The 18,063-nt window shown below is 41.5% G+C and overlaps 1 protein-coding gene across 1 annotated transcript in view; it reads right to left on the reverse strand.

The window, feature by feature from the left end:
* Positions 1–18,063, reverse strand: part of LOC122790543 (CMRF35-like molecule 1) — a 331,413-nt gene that overhangs the window by 153,350 nt on the left and 160,000 nt on the right. Inside the window, exon 3 of the mRNA XM_044058092.1 lies at positions 5,996–6,125. Coding sequence (XP_043914027.1) covers positions 5,996–6,125 — 130 coding nt within the window. The remainder of the gene's footprint in view (positions 1–5,995; positions 6,126–18,063) is intronic.

Here is an 18,063-nt window from a genome sequence, read left to right on the forward strand (position 1 = left end):
AACCTGTACAATTGAGGGGTATAGCCGTACGGCACTTTTACAATGCAGGGGGTTATGACAGAACCTGTCACACACACCCTGCATTGCTTTCTTGTTTATATACCCATTTCAGTGTCTGCAGACACTGTTTTACTAATTGTATTTCATTTCAGTGTCTGCAGACACTGAAATACTTTTAATAAGTGCTGTATGGCACTTTCTCAGTACAGGGGTCATGTTAGATGTGTGTGCACTACCTAAACATGCCCCCTGCACTCAGTAGTGTTCATGTCCATTTAGCCATAGCAGCAGAATGCCTTCATAAATATGCAAGGCACACTGCTGTTAAAGCTAAGGGTAAATGGACAGAATTCACTGCCTGCAGGAATACCATTCCTGCACAGTGTTTATTGAATCCAGGGGACAGATTAGTCTGCAAAAACAATAAAACTATTTTTTGTGGTAGAGCGAGTAGTGCCTAATCCCAGCCAGGTGTGGTCCCCAGGAACAGACTTTAGAATGCAGAGAACTTTTGTGGCAGTTGAGATTAAATGCAAATGAACCCCAAGCACTGAATGATACTATTTATTTGCAGTGTGTATTAAAGCTCCGAGTTGCTAAGTTATAACACTACAATTATTTTATGTCTTTACAATTTTTATTTTATGTGTATTGTGTTTGCAAGTTTGATAAAATGTTCTTTATATTTAACAGTTTACACATACTTTTTAGAAAAGGTTTCATCAATGTAAGGAAATGATTACTGGAATAAGTAATGCCAGTCTTGGTTACTTAGGCCACACAGGTTTGCTTTAATGTAGGTGTAGTAGTTATTTTTCTTCTTGATAGTTAATTAAGTATTTAAATGTTTGATGAAGCCATGTTACCATTTCCTACCTTTATTTAATAATGTGGGGTAAGGCTTATATCTAGTTCAGATGATATCTCTTGAGGATGAAAGCACTTAACTGATATTTATTGCACTTCAAAAATAAAGTTATTTATTTTATTATCTGTTTTCCAGTTGTTTGTGGTTCCATGAGGTTTGGAGGTCAGTCTACATTCTGGTTTTAAGTTTGTACACTGCACTGGCTTTCCCTGTTTCGTCAATTATTACTGCAATCATTAACATACTTAAGTCAACCAAACCTTCTTGTCAGTGTTGAGATCAGAGAAATAAATGCCAAAAAGGAGGGGGCCTAGTGTGCATATACTAAAGCATTACAGCATAACATAAGATTCTGTGAAACAGCATACCGTAGCATGCTATAACATATAACATAGCATAACATAACATAACATAGTGAAGTATAGTATACCATATCAAAGTTTTTTTTTTTAGATGCATAGCAGAAAGTAGGAAAGGTAGGGCCAGAACTTGCAAGGATGAAGAGAGATGAGAGGAAGACTATAGATGACTGTGAAAATAAACAGAGGTACTGAATATATATAGTCTGGTTTACCCTTCATAAGGACAAGCAAGTATAGGGAATGAAGTTAGAATAGAGGTAAAACAGAGTGGCGGTAGTAGTGGATAGACAACAGGATAATAAGTGAGTAGGTGGAAGAGCAACTAGCTAACATTGTAGATAACAATGCACAATGACCAGATTTGCTGCATCCCATAGTCCTCAGGATCTGGCCAGTGTTGCAGCAGATCCTCTGATGGATATGTCCAACAGTTTATTAAATGGTGTAGATGGTACTGAACACTGCAGGACAGTAAGTGTGATACCTCAAGCACAAGAGAGATGCAAGGAAATGCATGGATATATAGGCCTGCTAACTTAGCAGAAATGGAATGGAGATTCATTGAGATCACTGATGGGAAAGTTAGAATAATTCATATAGTACAACAGTCTCAATTTCTGCAACCAATGAATGCTCATGGTAGCAAGTAACTCTCTATCAAACCTGATCCAGTTTTATGATTGGGTTACAGGTGATGTTGGAGAAGACTACCAGTAGGTGTGGCCTAACAGGACTCCACTAAGGCATTTAACTCAGTCTCACAGACAAGGCTGGTAATAAATTTAATGGACTGAGATAAGCCCGCTACTGAGGAACCTGATCACTGCATGGTTAAAGGGTAAGATACAGTAAGCGGTAATATGAGGGCCAATGTTAAGAATTAGGAAAGTGATGAGTGGAATTCTGCAGTGAAGAAACATTGATGTCTATACTGGGTTCAGTTTTCTTCAAAGTCTTTGTGTCAGACATATTTGAGAGACTAGAGACAAGTACCATCATCTTCACTGATGATGCAAGACAGGCACAGCAGTGAAGGATGGGGAGACTGGGGAATGATTCTGAAATGTCAAAGTAGCCAAAAGATGGTTGTTGACATTCAATGCACACAAATGCATTCTACTATGCCTGGGTCATAGCAAACCCTGGTTTGAAGTATCAGCTGGAGGGAGTGAACTGATGACAACAGAGAAGGAAAATTATCTAATTGTAATGATCATTCCAGGAATGGCCTGATAGGAAAGAAGTGAGAAGAAAGTAGCAAAAGTAAATAAAATGCTAGGGTGTATCCTCAGTTAAACAGAATCCAGGAGCAAAAGGGGGATGTTGCTATTCTATAGGTTCCTTACCACAGCATACTTTCAGTAATGTATGCATTTCTGGAACCATACAAGGAAAAGGACATCAGGCTGTTAGGAGAATCAGCAAAAACAGTCAATGGATGAAGACGAATGTGTAGGACCAGAGATCAAAGTTGCTAGAGTACTTTTTTCTTTAGACCAGAAGAGGCAGAGTAACATTACATCAGTGTGCAAAATTAGGTCAGGTAGATATGAAGGAATCATTTTGAATAGGAATGACAAGTTTGGAAGCATAAAGCACAGGCTGCATATACCTTGGACTAAGTACTTCCTAATTTTCTGAAATTACTTTAAGATGAACAAAAGGAAGCTGAAGGAAAGCTTTACAGGAAGAGTTGCTGGAGATGGAATACACCAAGGCATTCAGGAGAACATTGGACAGTTGTAGAAAGATGAAAGGGAAGTTATGCCAGGAGATAAGGTAGGAAATTAAATGCTCTTTGCTTCCAGTCCCACTGATGGCATATAGCTGGAAATGTTTCATGGTCAGCTATGTATGCAGGTGCAATGACCAAAGACCATGGACATGCACAGTTGTGTTGTTTGTGTATCATTGCCTCCATGCATATGGGATTGCTCAAATGTAGGTTTTCATACAAATTTGGAATGTGCTTTGATGCAGTAACCCTGCGGTAAGGCCTTCCATACTTTTTGAGTTAATAATGTGTACAGGAAAAAGATGAACCTTTTATGTATATATTATCATGTTCAATATACAAGTTGTATTGTTGGAAAGACTTACTTTATGTGATCTCACTGAGTATTCCAATTGGTCTAGCAGCCAAAAAGTTATACTTGGAATACAAAATGAGGTTTATTAACAAAGACTGCCTCTGAGTCTTATTAGCTCATTCATGGAGTAGAAGATACCCCTAATATGTTGTAGTATTGGATAGTGCAGGAAATAGTCTGCCACTGCTAAAACAGTATAATGTTAAAGGAAACTGAGACTTATATAAAGATAACATTACTGGATGGCAGAGGCCCTCTGTGATGTCACTCTGGTGTTTTTTCTGGAATCTTCCCAAACTTTAACTCTAATGTTCTCAAACCACATGTGTTGCTCTGAGCAGCAGCCAAAGCCTTGGAGATACATTGATAGCTGTGGCATCTGATTAGTGAGAAAGGACAATACAGATTCTTCTTCTTCTTCTTTCGGCTTTATCCCGGTTAGGGGTCGCCACAGCGGATCACCTGTCCGCACATTGAATGGCAGTGGAGTTTTACGGTGTCGAGTTGCCAGCCTGGCACCCAACCTTCCACAGAAGGCACACTCACACGCACACCTAGGGCCAATTTAGAGTGTCCAATCCACCTGCAGCATGTCTTTGGGATGTGGAAGGAAACCGGAGCACCCGGAGGAAACCCACGCGACCACAGGGAGGACATGCAGACTCCGCACAGAAGGCACCCCAGCCAAGGATCGAACCGGAGAACCTCTTGCTGTAAGGCGGCAATGCTAACCACTGCACCACCGTGGCCGCCCTAGAAAGGACAATACAGATTAATGCTCAAATATTGTGAAATGGTATCAAGGAACAGGAATTCATTATGATGAAAATAATGTTATGTTTTAAGTGCTGGTAGGCATAAATGGATCCAGCCATCTCTGAATAATAGCAGGAACTGAACTACTGAAGCTGTCACTGCCTGTCTGAATGACTAATGCAAGCAAAATATTACTGCTGATACTGGAATGTCCAATAAAGGCTCAGACTTGAGTATGAGTGCCACTAGAAATTTTTATACCAATGAAGGGTAAAAAAGAAGGAAAAAATAAATGCCATGAGTGCTTTACTTCTCCTTCAGTGCAATATTTCCCTGATTTATCGTAGGACCAGATTTACTATTCTTCCTTTCATTACCATGGCAACAAAAGCCACTCTTCTGCAACATAATCTGTTTAGGAAGGTTCATCTTATTTCTTGCTCTGGTTAATCTTACTATTGTCTTAACTTTCCTTGCATATTTTGTGTATTTTTTTATAATCGGTCACCTCCCCATTATAAATTTCATACGGTATGATCTTTTCATCCAAAAAAGTATATTTAAATTCTTTTGTTATCCATGGAAGCTTATTCATTCCCCATCATCAGTTTTAAGGATCAACACTTATTTATCCATGGTTATATAGAACGGGATTCTTATTCATCATTATTTAACTCTGCAAGACAAAAAAATGTCAAATCTGCCCCAGATGTAGCAGGCACTCCTCCTCCAATTTTGTCAAAATTCTCCTTTCTGAAATCCATTTCTCTGGTATGAATTTTTGAATACCACATTCATTTCTCTTTTGTTTTATTGTTTGTTAATGCATTGTAGCTCATGGCGTACCTTGATAGCTATCTAGAAGATTTACACCAACCAAGCGGTTTCTTATATAATATACAGATGGTGGCTGAGAGACGCAATCTGCTTTACAGGATGTCACTTGTTTGCAGCTCAGAGTATTACAATAATTCTGATGCTCAATTACCCCCTTTTCCCAATCAGTTAATGGTTGGTTACCTGGTCACACTATTGAGTTTCATCGTCTAAACACCTCATTGTCTTACAATGCAGTAGCACCAGGTTTAAAGTCTTTAATTTGACATGCTTGACTGTCATCTTGCTAATCATTCAATATTCTGATTGTGTTCAAAACTACTTTCTGATGTTTTATTTGGCCAGAGGATGCCAGAGGGCTACCTGTTACTGAAACAATTATCTGAGGGTCACCAAAAAATTTAGTGCTGTTGTGTTCTACATTAATACCAACAGCTTTGCTGTAGTGTTACATAGATATATATGGTAAGACATGGACTCCCTCATATGGAAAATGTGCGAGTCTCCTAGAATGATATAATGTACATCTACAGAATACCTGACTGAAAACAAACCTGGCAGTGTTTTATTAACCAAACATATGTGGTGGAACATTTTGTTATAGGCAAAGTCCTAAGTAGTAATTACTGTGTCATGATTTACCATTGATTAGGTAGGCTTTCCCCTGTTACACATGGAATGAAATGCACACATTTATAATCCATCCCAGTAGTAGAACAAATGGAGTTCGATGGCATTAAATTACTCTTGGCACTGCCAATATGGTCTGGTTATGGAAACTTCATGTTAATAGGCGGCACTTTGTTCCTACAGGCATTACTAATATAGCTTGTTATATCAACAACTAATATGTAGGTTTGGTTATGAGTGTTCCATAGTGTTGCTTGTATGGATCACCCTTTCTTTACTGTGCTACACAGAAACCTTTCCCCTTTAAAGCATATGCTATATAGCATCATGTGCACTGCATTGTCTTTGCAGTCCTGAGTTCTTCTCAATTTGAGCTGTGAAGTGAGTTCTGTCATTAAATAACCAAGTTATCACATTTGAAAATAATAAGTTTTCCTGAAATAGAATCATACCTTGTAACAACACATAGATTGCTTGTTGATGAACCATAATCACTCTGAAAGGTACTAGTCTCTAAGTTTCCATATGTTGTCTGTAGTGCTATAGAACTGTCTGTGCTGGGCGGTACAGTAACTGGTGGAGCTGTATGATAAAACAATTAAAGAGATACACTATTTCAATGCTTTTTAAACAATTAAACAAATAGTAAATTCTGAATCTTACATGAGATCATGTTTATTTCTTATAACTCTTACATTTTTTATTGTTTTGCTTTAAAACTATCCTAAAAATATATACTTAGTCAGGGATATTTCTGGTTATATCAGGTGAATTCAGAAAACAGCTATCAGTGTTATGTACTATGTAAGACATTACTGCATCTCGCAGATGTAACTGTACTTGTAACATTTAATATTAATCCTTTTACTATACCTAATGCTTTATATCATATATGAAATCAACATCTTAAAACAGTATATGTTTCCAAGATTCTGAGGCAAGCACTTCACAGAATTTCTCAATAAAAACAGGAGTCCATTTTGCAGTATAACTAAGCTATAAAACATGCACATGCTTGAAAATAGTGTTGCTACACAGAGGTTAAAGAATTAGGGAAATTCAATAAAGCTAACATGAAATTTTGTACTGTGTGCACATGGTGCCCTGATGCATACATGGCGCAAACAGTTTTAGATTCAGTAAATCCCATTTAGCGACACATAAACGCAAGCAAATAGAGAAACTTCCATGCAATGCAAATTTTGGCTTAAGTAGCTGAATTTCATGCAAATTAGCAAGGTGGAGTAATCCAACAAGCCATAATGCATCTTTGTAGACAGAGTCCCTTGGATTCATTAAACCCTACATCGAGTGAAGGAATAGTGCAGTTGCTACTGCAGGCAATATGTCCGCTGAGCGATTCAGCAAAGTGCTCCTGGGACATGCACGAGCGCTCCTACACTATTCCTACATGGACACCATTGCCTTATGCTAATTACCTCATTTGCTGGTGAAAACCATGCAAATGAGGTAAATTAATGATTCAGCAAGCAGGCAGGTGTCCGTGCAGGAATAATGTAACCTGCAGAAATGTATTCAGTTACTAGCTGAATACATTTCTGCAAATAAGAAAACGGAGGCATGACAGCCTCAAATAAAGCATGTATTCCATCCATTAGGCATGCCAATGGCCAAATATATGGCCATTGGCATGAAAGATAGTTTAAATTTTGTAAAATACAACTTTTTTTGGCCGATCTCAGCCATTTAAGCATAGGGCAGTGGCGCGCAAATGGAATCATGCCGAAAATAACAAAAGAAAGGGGAAAAATCAATTTTGAGAGAAATCTGCATTTTGCCATTATAGTCAATGGCATGCAGAATGAAAACAATACCAGGGAATAATGGTTGCTAAGGGGAAAGGCCCAGTGTAATTGTTATAACTCAGGAGTAAGGCAGTGGTGTATGCAAGTGAGGTGATTAATACTGAATCACAAATTTCTTCTTAGTGTCAGACTGCACCTAACCGTGTAGGTGCTCTAACACCATGGTGTAGACAGGAGGAGCAGCTAACATGAAAAGGGGGTGTGTCATGATTGCTGTAAGCACACTGGAGCTCAGTGGCCCGTATTTGCCCTTAGCTAAGCACAAGGCAGAGGGTGTGTCTGAGGCTTTATTCCCATACTCCATGAAATGCAGAGTGTGTTCGCATCTAGGAGGGCCAATTCTGCTTAAAAGTGTTTACTTTAGCTAAACGTGTGTGCATGGCACTTACTGGGCTTAAAAAAAAAACACAGGAGATAGAAGAACTGTGAGCACTGAGTATGAGCGGCATGCCTTGGGGCTTAAACGGGGAGGAAATGGAAAGGGGAAACAGCAGAAGGAAGGCAATCAAGGAGAACTATCACAGCTGGCAGATGGAATGTATCAGAATCAGCCAATTATACATGCAACAGCCCAGCACACAACTATAAACTATGCAAATGCCTTTCAGTCTGTTTTTTCCCCACAAACTCTATACCACTGATGTACACATTCGGAGGAATTTTAAACTGACAAATTTATCAAAACATGTTGGGGGCTGCTGTTGCTCTGATCCATCAATATGTGCTAGATACTGAAGGTGTTGAGGAGGAAAATGTTGACAACCAACTCAAACCAAGGAGGAGGAGAAATGTATTCAGACTCAGGGTAACCTACTAGGGGCTACATGAGCTGGAGATTTTAGAGTGATACAGGGTGGACAGGGATATAATTCAGCAACTTGGTGAACTGTGCCAACCTCGCCTCAGAGCCAGAACCAACAGAGGGGAACCTATCCCAGTGGATACCAAAGTATGTGTAGCCTTAAGAATACTAGCTAGAGGTACTTTCCAAAGACCAACTAGGGATATCAGGGGGGTCTCACAGGCATCTGCATCCAGGATACTCTACCAGTTCCTGGATGCCACACGACAACATGCTGCTGAGCATATTTATTTCCCCCAGCACCCGTGAGGAGAGGACCAGCAATATGTGTCTCTTCCACCATGTAGCAGACTACCCAGAAGTACTAGGTGCCATAGACTGCATGCATATCCACAACAAAGTACCACCCGGTGAACGGGGCAGGGTCTACATAAACCGCAAGGGCTTCCCCTCCATCAAGTGCCAGGTTGTGTGCAATGCTCAGGGCATTATCATGAACGTGTGTGCTGGCAGCCCTGGAAACTATCATGACTCCCACATCTGGCATTCGTCACAGCTGTACCAGGTGTATGCCAGTGGGGACATCTCATATGGCCAGCTGGTGGGGATGCTGGCTGTGCACTGGAGCCATGGATGATGACACACATCAGAAATGCACACACACCCACAAAAGAACACCATAATGAGGCACACGTACAAACCAGGATCATTATAGAGCATATGTTTCTGATGCTCAAGTCACGGTTCCACTGCCTTGATATATCCAGTGGAGCCTTGCAGTACTGTCCAGCCACATGTGCACACATGTTCATAGTATGTGCCATGATATACAATATGATCCTGTGGAAACAGCTGCAGCAGGAAGAAAATGGGGAAGGGCCACACAGCCCCCCACAATTGCCAAGGTCCACACAGGCACAATGAAACTCAAAGGAGGAACATCCTGAGCCTGCACCAGTAGGCAGACGGAGCCCTGCCCAGTATGCACTGGCCTTGGTAAATGGCAACAAATAGTACATACACTGACACTGTAGGGCCTCAGGGACTGATCTCTCTCTCTCTGACTCACACACACAGTAAAATGGATGACAAACATCACACCACCTATACCTCACCATGTATAGGCAATGTATTGCGTGTATACGATATAGTCAGCCCTGAAGCACCATCCTCACAACAGCCTCAGGCATAAGGTAAGCCAGTCTCCATAACAAAATAAATGAATGGAGTGGAACTTTCTGGTAGCATATCTATGGTATTGATCAAGCATGCAAGGGAATGGGGTGGCTAACTGGCATCAGCCAACTGACAGCTCTGTGGGACAGCAGGAAGCATATCCCCAGTACTGGGTAACCCACACCATGCAGTACCACCCTAGTTGACAAATACCTCTGCAGTATATGTGGTGAGCCAAATAATTGGGGGGTCATAGGTCACATGCATGGATGTCAAAGTGGGGGTCCCATACCCACCACCAGCCTCACCCAACAGATTAGCTGTAGAAAACCATACAGAAATGCCTAACAAAGCCCCCCACATGGCATCATCCATGAAATCCCCCCCACAGACATTTACACAGTGATATCATAGCAGGTCTGTCAGTGGCAGTATGGCTTTGAAAGGTAAGAAGTCTGAAACTACAAATGTCTATGCCAGACCAATCTGACCTGTGGTTGATACTGTTATGCCTATAGTCTGAAAGATAAGGCACACAACTATGCTAAATGGGGCAAAAAAGTTAAGCAAATATCAACACAGTCTGTGCAGATGTGTATTGTGTACAGGTGTGTCACTTCCCCATAGTCCTATAGAAATGCAGTAACATGTGCCTAGCCTTAAGCAGCATGCAGCCATCATCCAGAGTGATGGTGCAATGCTAACAGAAAGCTATTGTCAGTAACACCCAGTCAACTTACTGGTGCCATCCCAGGGGTGTCTATTGCTGTCAGTCTGGGAAGATATGATCATCAGAATGCACTGCTTTGCTACAGATGGCCTGCATCTGTCACACCTGGCCTACAGGCCTCTGGCAAATGCCTATGCCTCACCCACAATGCCCTGTTAGGGAGTGTCATAGGGTCCATAACACCAACATAATGCAGTCCACAAAATGCAAAGAAAGGCCATGCTGATAACTGCTAGGAGCAAACCTGACAGCTTCAGAGAACCAGAAATCTGGACAAAGCCATGAATAATGTAGTGAAGAAGGTTCAAAGAGAAGTACACATTTGAAATACTTCCCTAATAATGTTATAAAGTTGATGGAATGATTGGTATCAGCATGGAATGTCTGATGGGTATGAAGTCTGAAACTGCAATGTCAAGTCTTAGTAATATCTGACTTCAAACCTGAGTGGCTTGCAAAACACTTTTGCTTGAAAACCACACTTGTTTGGGTGACCAACAAGTTATATGAGTCATGGATGTGGACATTCTGTAATACTCTGTACAGTTGACAGGCAGGGCTAGGAGTCTAAACATGGGAATGAAATCACTGCAGGCAGTCCTAACCCTGGAAGATGGTGCCATGTCTGCACCCACAGAACCCTGGTCCACAGCCATGGGGAGTAACACACCCTTCCCTGATCACTCATCCTATGCAACATCCTGATTCCAACATGAGGCCATCCAAGCAAAATGAGGTGTTCCATACATATATGTGTGACAAACCAACACCTCCAGGCTGGTCAAACAGTCTTACACACACAAGACCCTCCAAGTGCAGTCAACCATTGAGGAGAACCCAGTGCAAAGTACTTGCAGCTATAGGCAAACATAACTGACCCAGGACACACCCACATATCTTATCCCCTACAAATCTATCCAGAGTCTGCCTGTCACCCTGATCCTGTCTGACTTATATTACTCAACTGTGGACTGGAAATCAGACCAGGCCAGAACAGAAATGCACAGAGATTCCACCATTGTTATATATCACCAAGGTGCAGGATCATTTCCACAGCATAAGGAGTCAATTGCTTATAGGTGCACCTCTCAACAGGCTGGATTGTGCAAGAATACATAGCATTTGGCCCATAATACTGGTGTGTGCATGATCTATCCTGTATTTCTCTGGTAAATCACTGTGAAGATCTTAGGAGGTATGTCATGAGGTACTGAAACAATACATGACAGTGTCAAATGGCATATATATCTGATGTCTGCTAAAACAAGCCCTGTAACCCTAGCAACCCATACATTACTGACAGAAATTGTCACAATCACTATATGGCCCACTGTCCCCCCATTTTGATACACTATATCTAGATATCCTGCACCAAAAGGTTGAGAGGTATGGCTGTAGCACAAAACAAACTGGACTGGAGGACAACAATCCCTGGAATGGAGTCCCACATGTACTATAGAAGGTCACACTGGGCATGCTCATACACTTAGAGAAATGTCAGTAGGATCTAGGAATGAACAGGCCTTCTCAAATGTCAGTAGGATTTAGGAATGAACACGTCTTCCCCACCCAGCGCACTTCCCATTGCCCTACATTAGCAGCCCTGAAGATGTCTGTCACCATAGAAGTCACTTTTGTCAGGCCTCAACCCCATAAGCCCTGTGGCATGTAGGATAACTGCATAACAATATAGTAGAAATAACTAGTTAGGTAGGAGTTCCAAGCTCAGTCTTGGCAGATGTAAAAGTGTGTGTGTGTGTTTACAACTAAAAGCTTTTGGGTGCATTCAAACCCAGTACACTTCCCCTTTCCCTACTTTAGCAGTCCTGCAGATATCAATCACCTTAGAAGTGTCTTCTGTCAGGTTTCAGCCCCATAAGCTCTGTGGCTCATGTGATAACTGCATAACACTATAGTAGAAATAACTAGTTAGGTATGAGTTCTAATCCCAGTCCTGGTAAATGTGTGTGTGTGCGTGTGTGTGTGTGTGTGTGTGTGTGTGTGTGTGTGTGTGTGTGTGTGTGTGTGTGCGAGTATGAATATGTGTAGTTTAAAGTATTTTGTGGCCTCTCTCACCCAGTACATCACCTATTGCCATACTTTGCAAGGGCTGGTGATGGTCCTCACCTTAGAAGTACCTTTGGACATCCTTCACCCTATAAGCTCTGTGGCGTGTGTGATAAATGTGTAAAACTGTAGTAGAAATACATAGATAAGTAGGGGTTCTAATCTCAGTCTGGGCAAGTGTGTGTGTGTGTGTGTGTGTGTGTGTGTGTGTGTGTGTGTGTGTGTGTGTGTGTGTGTGTGTGTGTGTTGCCTACCCAGTACATATCCCAGTGTCCATATTACAAGCCCCACAGTTGCCAGTATGGTCCAGATAACAAGATCGGCTGACCATCTAATCCTTGGATATCACTCCCCACTCAGGAATCATACATAGACACAGTCAGGTAGGCAGCCATGCCTACTTCAGTAGGTGGCCTGCAAACCGGCTTACAGATAGAACCCACAGTGGCAAAGCAATGGACTCCATCTCAGACTGCTGAACAGTCAAGAGTGGAGTCCCACAGGTTGTGGACCTGGGTTCCCTCAAAACTGGGATCCACACCTCTGAGGACTAGGCCAATACAAAGGTACCCTGGCTAACAATGTTTGCAGATGAATACAAGGTGGGTGCTTTTATTATCCCCCCACACGAGGTTGACATCCTACACAAAGGGCTCTCTGAGACCTATGATTGTTGTCAGAACCATCGACATAAGCTCAATGCCAGAGGATGTGCCGCCATCCCCCTTGGATACGACATGGTTCCCCTAAAGTAATACATTGATGGTAGTCCACTGAACACTAATGTTGGTATAATGGAACTGAGAACACAGGTTGACAGTGGGATCTCTGTCTGACATACACAACCATGTGTGACCCAACCCTGTCAGGAATGCTACATCCAAAGACACCAATCTGTCCATGCAACATGCTCCAGATACCTCAACCCCATCCTCACAATCAATTGGACATGCTGGAGGGACAGGTTCACAACCCAGTGACTGGCCACAGCCATGGAATAAATGCCACACACATGTCAAGCCAAGCACATCACTGGCTCTCTTCAAGAGAAATCAGGAGGAGTGGATTGGGAATAGAATACCCACCCAGGGGATCACTACAGTGACTATACTCAGTAGACACACTGAGGAGTATCGTCAGGTGGCATGATGCCAGTGTATTCTCATGGGCAAGCCTTGTAAATCCTCCATGGCCATTTGCCACGTACACACCTAGGAATCTTTGAAACCATGGATCTCAGGACTGTCAAGTGTGTGCGTGTGTGTGTGTGTGTGTGTGTGTGTGTGTGTGTGTGTGTGTGTGTGTGTGTGTGTGTGCATTAGTGTGTCTGAGAGTGTTTGTGAGTGTGTAAACATGTGGGTGAAAGTAGTTGGTGGCCCATCTCACCCAGTACAACTATCATTGCCATACCTTACAAGTGCTGTAGATGTTATTCACTATATAGGTACCTTGGGACACTCTACAACCTATAAGCTCTGTGGTGTGTACGTGAACTGCATAACACTATAATACCAACAACCACAGGGAGTCACCTATGACCTTACATGCTTGTTCAGATAGAAGCAGACTTGCTTCCATGTTGTTGCCTGCACCTATGTGTCTGTGTGCAGTCAATATAGCAACCTATTATTTGGCTTGTGTGTTGCTACTGTCCACCAAAGGGGATCACTCTACCTTGGTGGAGGCTGGTTTTAGAGGAATGCTACTGCTGAGTCCATACAGCTACAGTGGATGTAAAGTGTACACACCCCTGTTACAATGCCTGGTATTTGTGCAATTGTAACATGACACCACAATAACTCATTTCAATAAAATTCCCACCTTTAATGTGACCTATAGCCTGTGCAATTGAATTGACAACATAGTAATGTGTTCTGTTCAAACATATACAAATAAACATTGGTACAATAAATCGGCTGAATGAGTGTGCACACCATTAAACTGATACGTTGTGTAATCACCTGTTGAAATGATTGCAGCATTCATTCATCTTGGATTGGAGTCTAACATCATGGCACATCTTTACTTGTAAATAGTTCCCCACCTTCCTTGCCACAGTGCTACAAATTTTTCAATTTGTGAGGGCATCTCTTGTGGACAGCCCTAGTCAGGACAACGCACAGATGTACTCTTGGATGTAGGTCTGGGCACTGGCATGCACATGCCCAAACTGTACTTTACATCTTGTGATGCCATTCCTTTGTTGATTGGGATGAATGTTTGAGGTCATTGTCTTGTTGAGAGGTAAGATCCTTCTTTGTCTTCAGCTTTCTAGTAGATGACTATAGGTTTTAGGACAAGGACGATTGTTATTTGGAAGTGTTCATAATTCCCACCACCTTAACTAAAGGTCAAGTTCCAGCTTAAGAAAAGCAACTCCAAAGCATGATGCTGCCACCACCATGCTTCAATGAGGGGATGGTGTTCTTTTTGTGATGCAAATTGTTGGTTTCGACCAGAAACACCTTTTGGAATTGTGTGCCAAAGGTTCAACATTGGTTCCCTCAGACCATCACACATTTTCCAACATGCTTTGTGGGGATTTGATGTAGTGCTTGCCAATGTTAGTCTGGCCCTGGATGTTTTTCTGTGTGAAAAGACTTCCATCTTGCTACCCTGGCCCATAGACCAGACATATGAGGAATACAGAAGATTGTTGACACATGTGGTACACACCCGGGACTTTCCAGATGTTCCTGTAGCTCCTTCAGTGTTGCTGTAGGTCCATGTTCAGCCTCCATGGCCAGTTGTCATCTTGTCGTTTCATCCCTTTTGGATGGACGTCCAGCTGTTATCAGCATCACTGTTATCCCATATGTTCCCCACTGTTTGATGACTATCTGCACTATATTCAATGGTATATCCAGTGTTGTGGACTGTTTTTCTACTCTTCTCCTGACTGATACCTTTCCACAATGAGATCCCGTTGATGCTTTGTAAGCTCTCTGCAAAACATGGCTTTTGGTTTAGCAGGCAACTGGGTGAAGGTCAAATAAATCCTAGTAGTACAGCTGCATATTATTTCTGGGTAATTAGAGCCTCTTTAATTGATGGCTTGTGTGTACCCAAGAATACAAAATGCTGTGCTTACAGCAAGAGGTGCATCTACAAGGTATTACTCTATGTGTGTGTACATGTATGCAACCATAATATAGTACATATGTCATGTTTACATTGTCTCCCCTACCAGATTTCTTTGTTTTCAGATAGAATTGTACAGGTTATGGGTCACATTCAAGGTTGGAAACATTTTAAAATGAGTATCTGTGGTTTCATTTTCATACAGCAAACAAACCTGGCATTTCAACAGGGGTGTGTACACTTTTGATATCCATTGTATATAGGTGTTCATATAGCTGTTAGTGGTAAGCATGGACAGAGGGTCATGACACAGTTGGACACTTCTCTGATCACAACCTGATAATCATGCCTTTTCTAGTACCCATAACAGTTTCAGGGCAATGCAGCAAGCAGTAGTTGTATACATTTATGTCTGCTGTATGCACTGAAACTGATATTGCACACATGTACAACATGCACAACCTATTTACTTGACTGCTTGCAACCCATGTTATTTGTTTTGTGCCTTCCAGCTGAACATATGCATACATACATGTGCCTCCCAACCTGTTATAGCAGGACTTCTGGACAATGGCACACATACATGGGTGGCAAAGGCACATCAATATACTGCATTAATATAGCTAAAACATACACAATTAAGTTGATTGCACAGTAGGCTTTGACATTACAGTGTTACCTATGGATGATGTCCAACAGTCATAACTAGGCTATTATGTTACACTGTCATTGCTTACAGACTTGCCAATGGTTTGGCTGACATAATATGACTACATGTGTAAGTGACTACAGATATCAGGCACAACTGTGCTTATTGTCCAGTGGTGTACAGTTGAATGGTATGGATACACTATATTACATGCAGTTCAACACAGTTCTACAACAGTACTTAATATGCACATGCTCTATATAGTTCCCGTAGATTTACATGGCAAACATATCATACTCATATTCACAGCTAACATATGGATATGTGCAATATCCCTGTAGCTGGCCTAGCAGTGGCAGAGTGAGTAGTGTTTGACAGACACTCCATTGCTTGTCATATGTGAAGTGTCCTTTCCTGGGGTGAGTAAGGGTCCTGAGCTGTGTTCTATGTCACAGCAGAGAGAGAGAGAGCCAGATGCTATTTCCATATGTGCTGTTCAGCAGGACATCACTACAGCAAGTCTTGTTGAGACATAATTCTTTCAAACTCCTATTTCCCATTATTAGAAAAAAACATACTACATTCAATTACATGCTTACTTGTTTCACATACCTTTTTTATGGTACAGTGGGTTATATCAATATGTTGCTTGAGTTATTTTTGTATGCTCACTGTCAAGTACTGGTAAACAGATGGTTTGAATAGGCGGCAGATTGCCTTTTGCAGGTAATGTTCTTAACCAGGTGATGGCCTGTGCACTAACTGGTGTTCTTCACTTGCTAATTGTAGGCAGAGCAGCTGTGTACTTCTTCCAATACCCAATATCATGGCAACACACTACTATAATTGAGTAGTTCATGTGGGCACTGTCCCTTTACCTTGCCTGTGAGGAAGATATCCTGGAGGTGTGTGAGCTACAGAGTGTTACATACAGTAGGTGGTAATCACTCTTGCAACAAGACTTGTGGAGACAGGCCAACTAAATGGCGGAAAAGGTTTCAGACTTAAGGATAGAATGTGAGTATTGCTGTTATATAGTTTGAATACTAGCTTTACAGGGTTTGTGTGTACATGCTAGTTCTGTACAGATTTATTTGTGTGTACATGCTAGTTCTGCACGGATTTCAGTCTGACAAAGTTATGTGTCTGTGTAGCTCTATCCCCATAATGGCCAGAGGTTTGCCTGTTATGTTTGGTCTGTTCCCCAGACAGGTGTTGCCCCTGGCAAATCAGTGGCATACTCTGCTGATTGCTATCAGTAAATGGCAACATACATTTGTGTTTCCGAATTCATATCCCTCAGAAAATATATGTCACAACCAACCCTGTAACACCAGCAACTTTCTCAGTGTACAACAGCAATATTTCAAATATGACCCTGTGTTTGGGCCTCTGTCCTCCACTTATATGCCAGGCTTTGTCCAGAAGTCATGCAATAAGAGGTTGATCGGTATGGTTTATCGTTATTAAGTGCTGGCATTCCTGCTATCATCCCAGTGATGTGGAATCTCACACATGTTGTGGGGTAGGGAACATTCATATGAGTGCAAAGGCTGGACAACATGTGGACCCTGTACAGGCAAGAGGTTGGTGTGTGGAATAGTAAGACATGATTTAATATTAGGCTGTTAGAACATGAGAGAGATGTTACTAATTAGAAGGGCAACAGGTCTATAGCTGTAAATTTTCATACATTTTACCATAGAGATGGTAGTGGATTACAAGGTACTTTTATGGAAAAGGTCTGTTTCTCAGTTTGATAGAACACTTAGAACCATTGTTATTTAAAGATTTATGCACACACACACACACACACACACATATATATATATATATATATATATATATATATATACATATATATATATATATATATATATATATGGACATATATCATTTGAATCATTACTGATTCCACAGTGTTCATTTCATATGGTAAACTGACTGTACTGCATGGTATGTGTGAAGAAACAGCATAACATCCTGCAACCCAGATGGCTTAGTAATCAAGTGTTGTACCTATTGTGCACAGGTACCTGTGTTCAAGACCTGCAAGGCCTGTTTATTTTGTTGCAGGGCAAGTGTATATTATTTCCTTTACATAACATGCCTGTATGTGCTGTCATTACAGTAGCAAGGGTGTGACTGTACTGTATGGGACACCTGTGTACACATGGGTGGTTTCACAT

The sequence above is a fragment of the Protopterus annectens genome, chromosome 16.part0 (assembly GCF_019279795.1).
Source record: "Protopterus annectens isolate FY-2018-M chromosome 16.part0, PAN1.0, whole genome shotgun sequence".
NCBI lineage: Eukaryota > Metazoa > Chordata > Ceratodontiformes > Protopteridae > Protopterus > Protopterus annectens.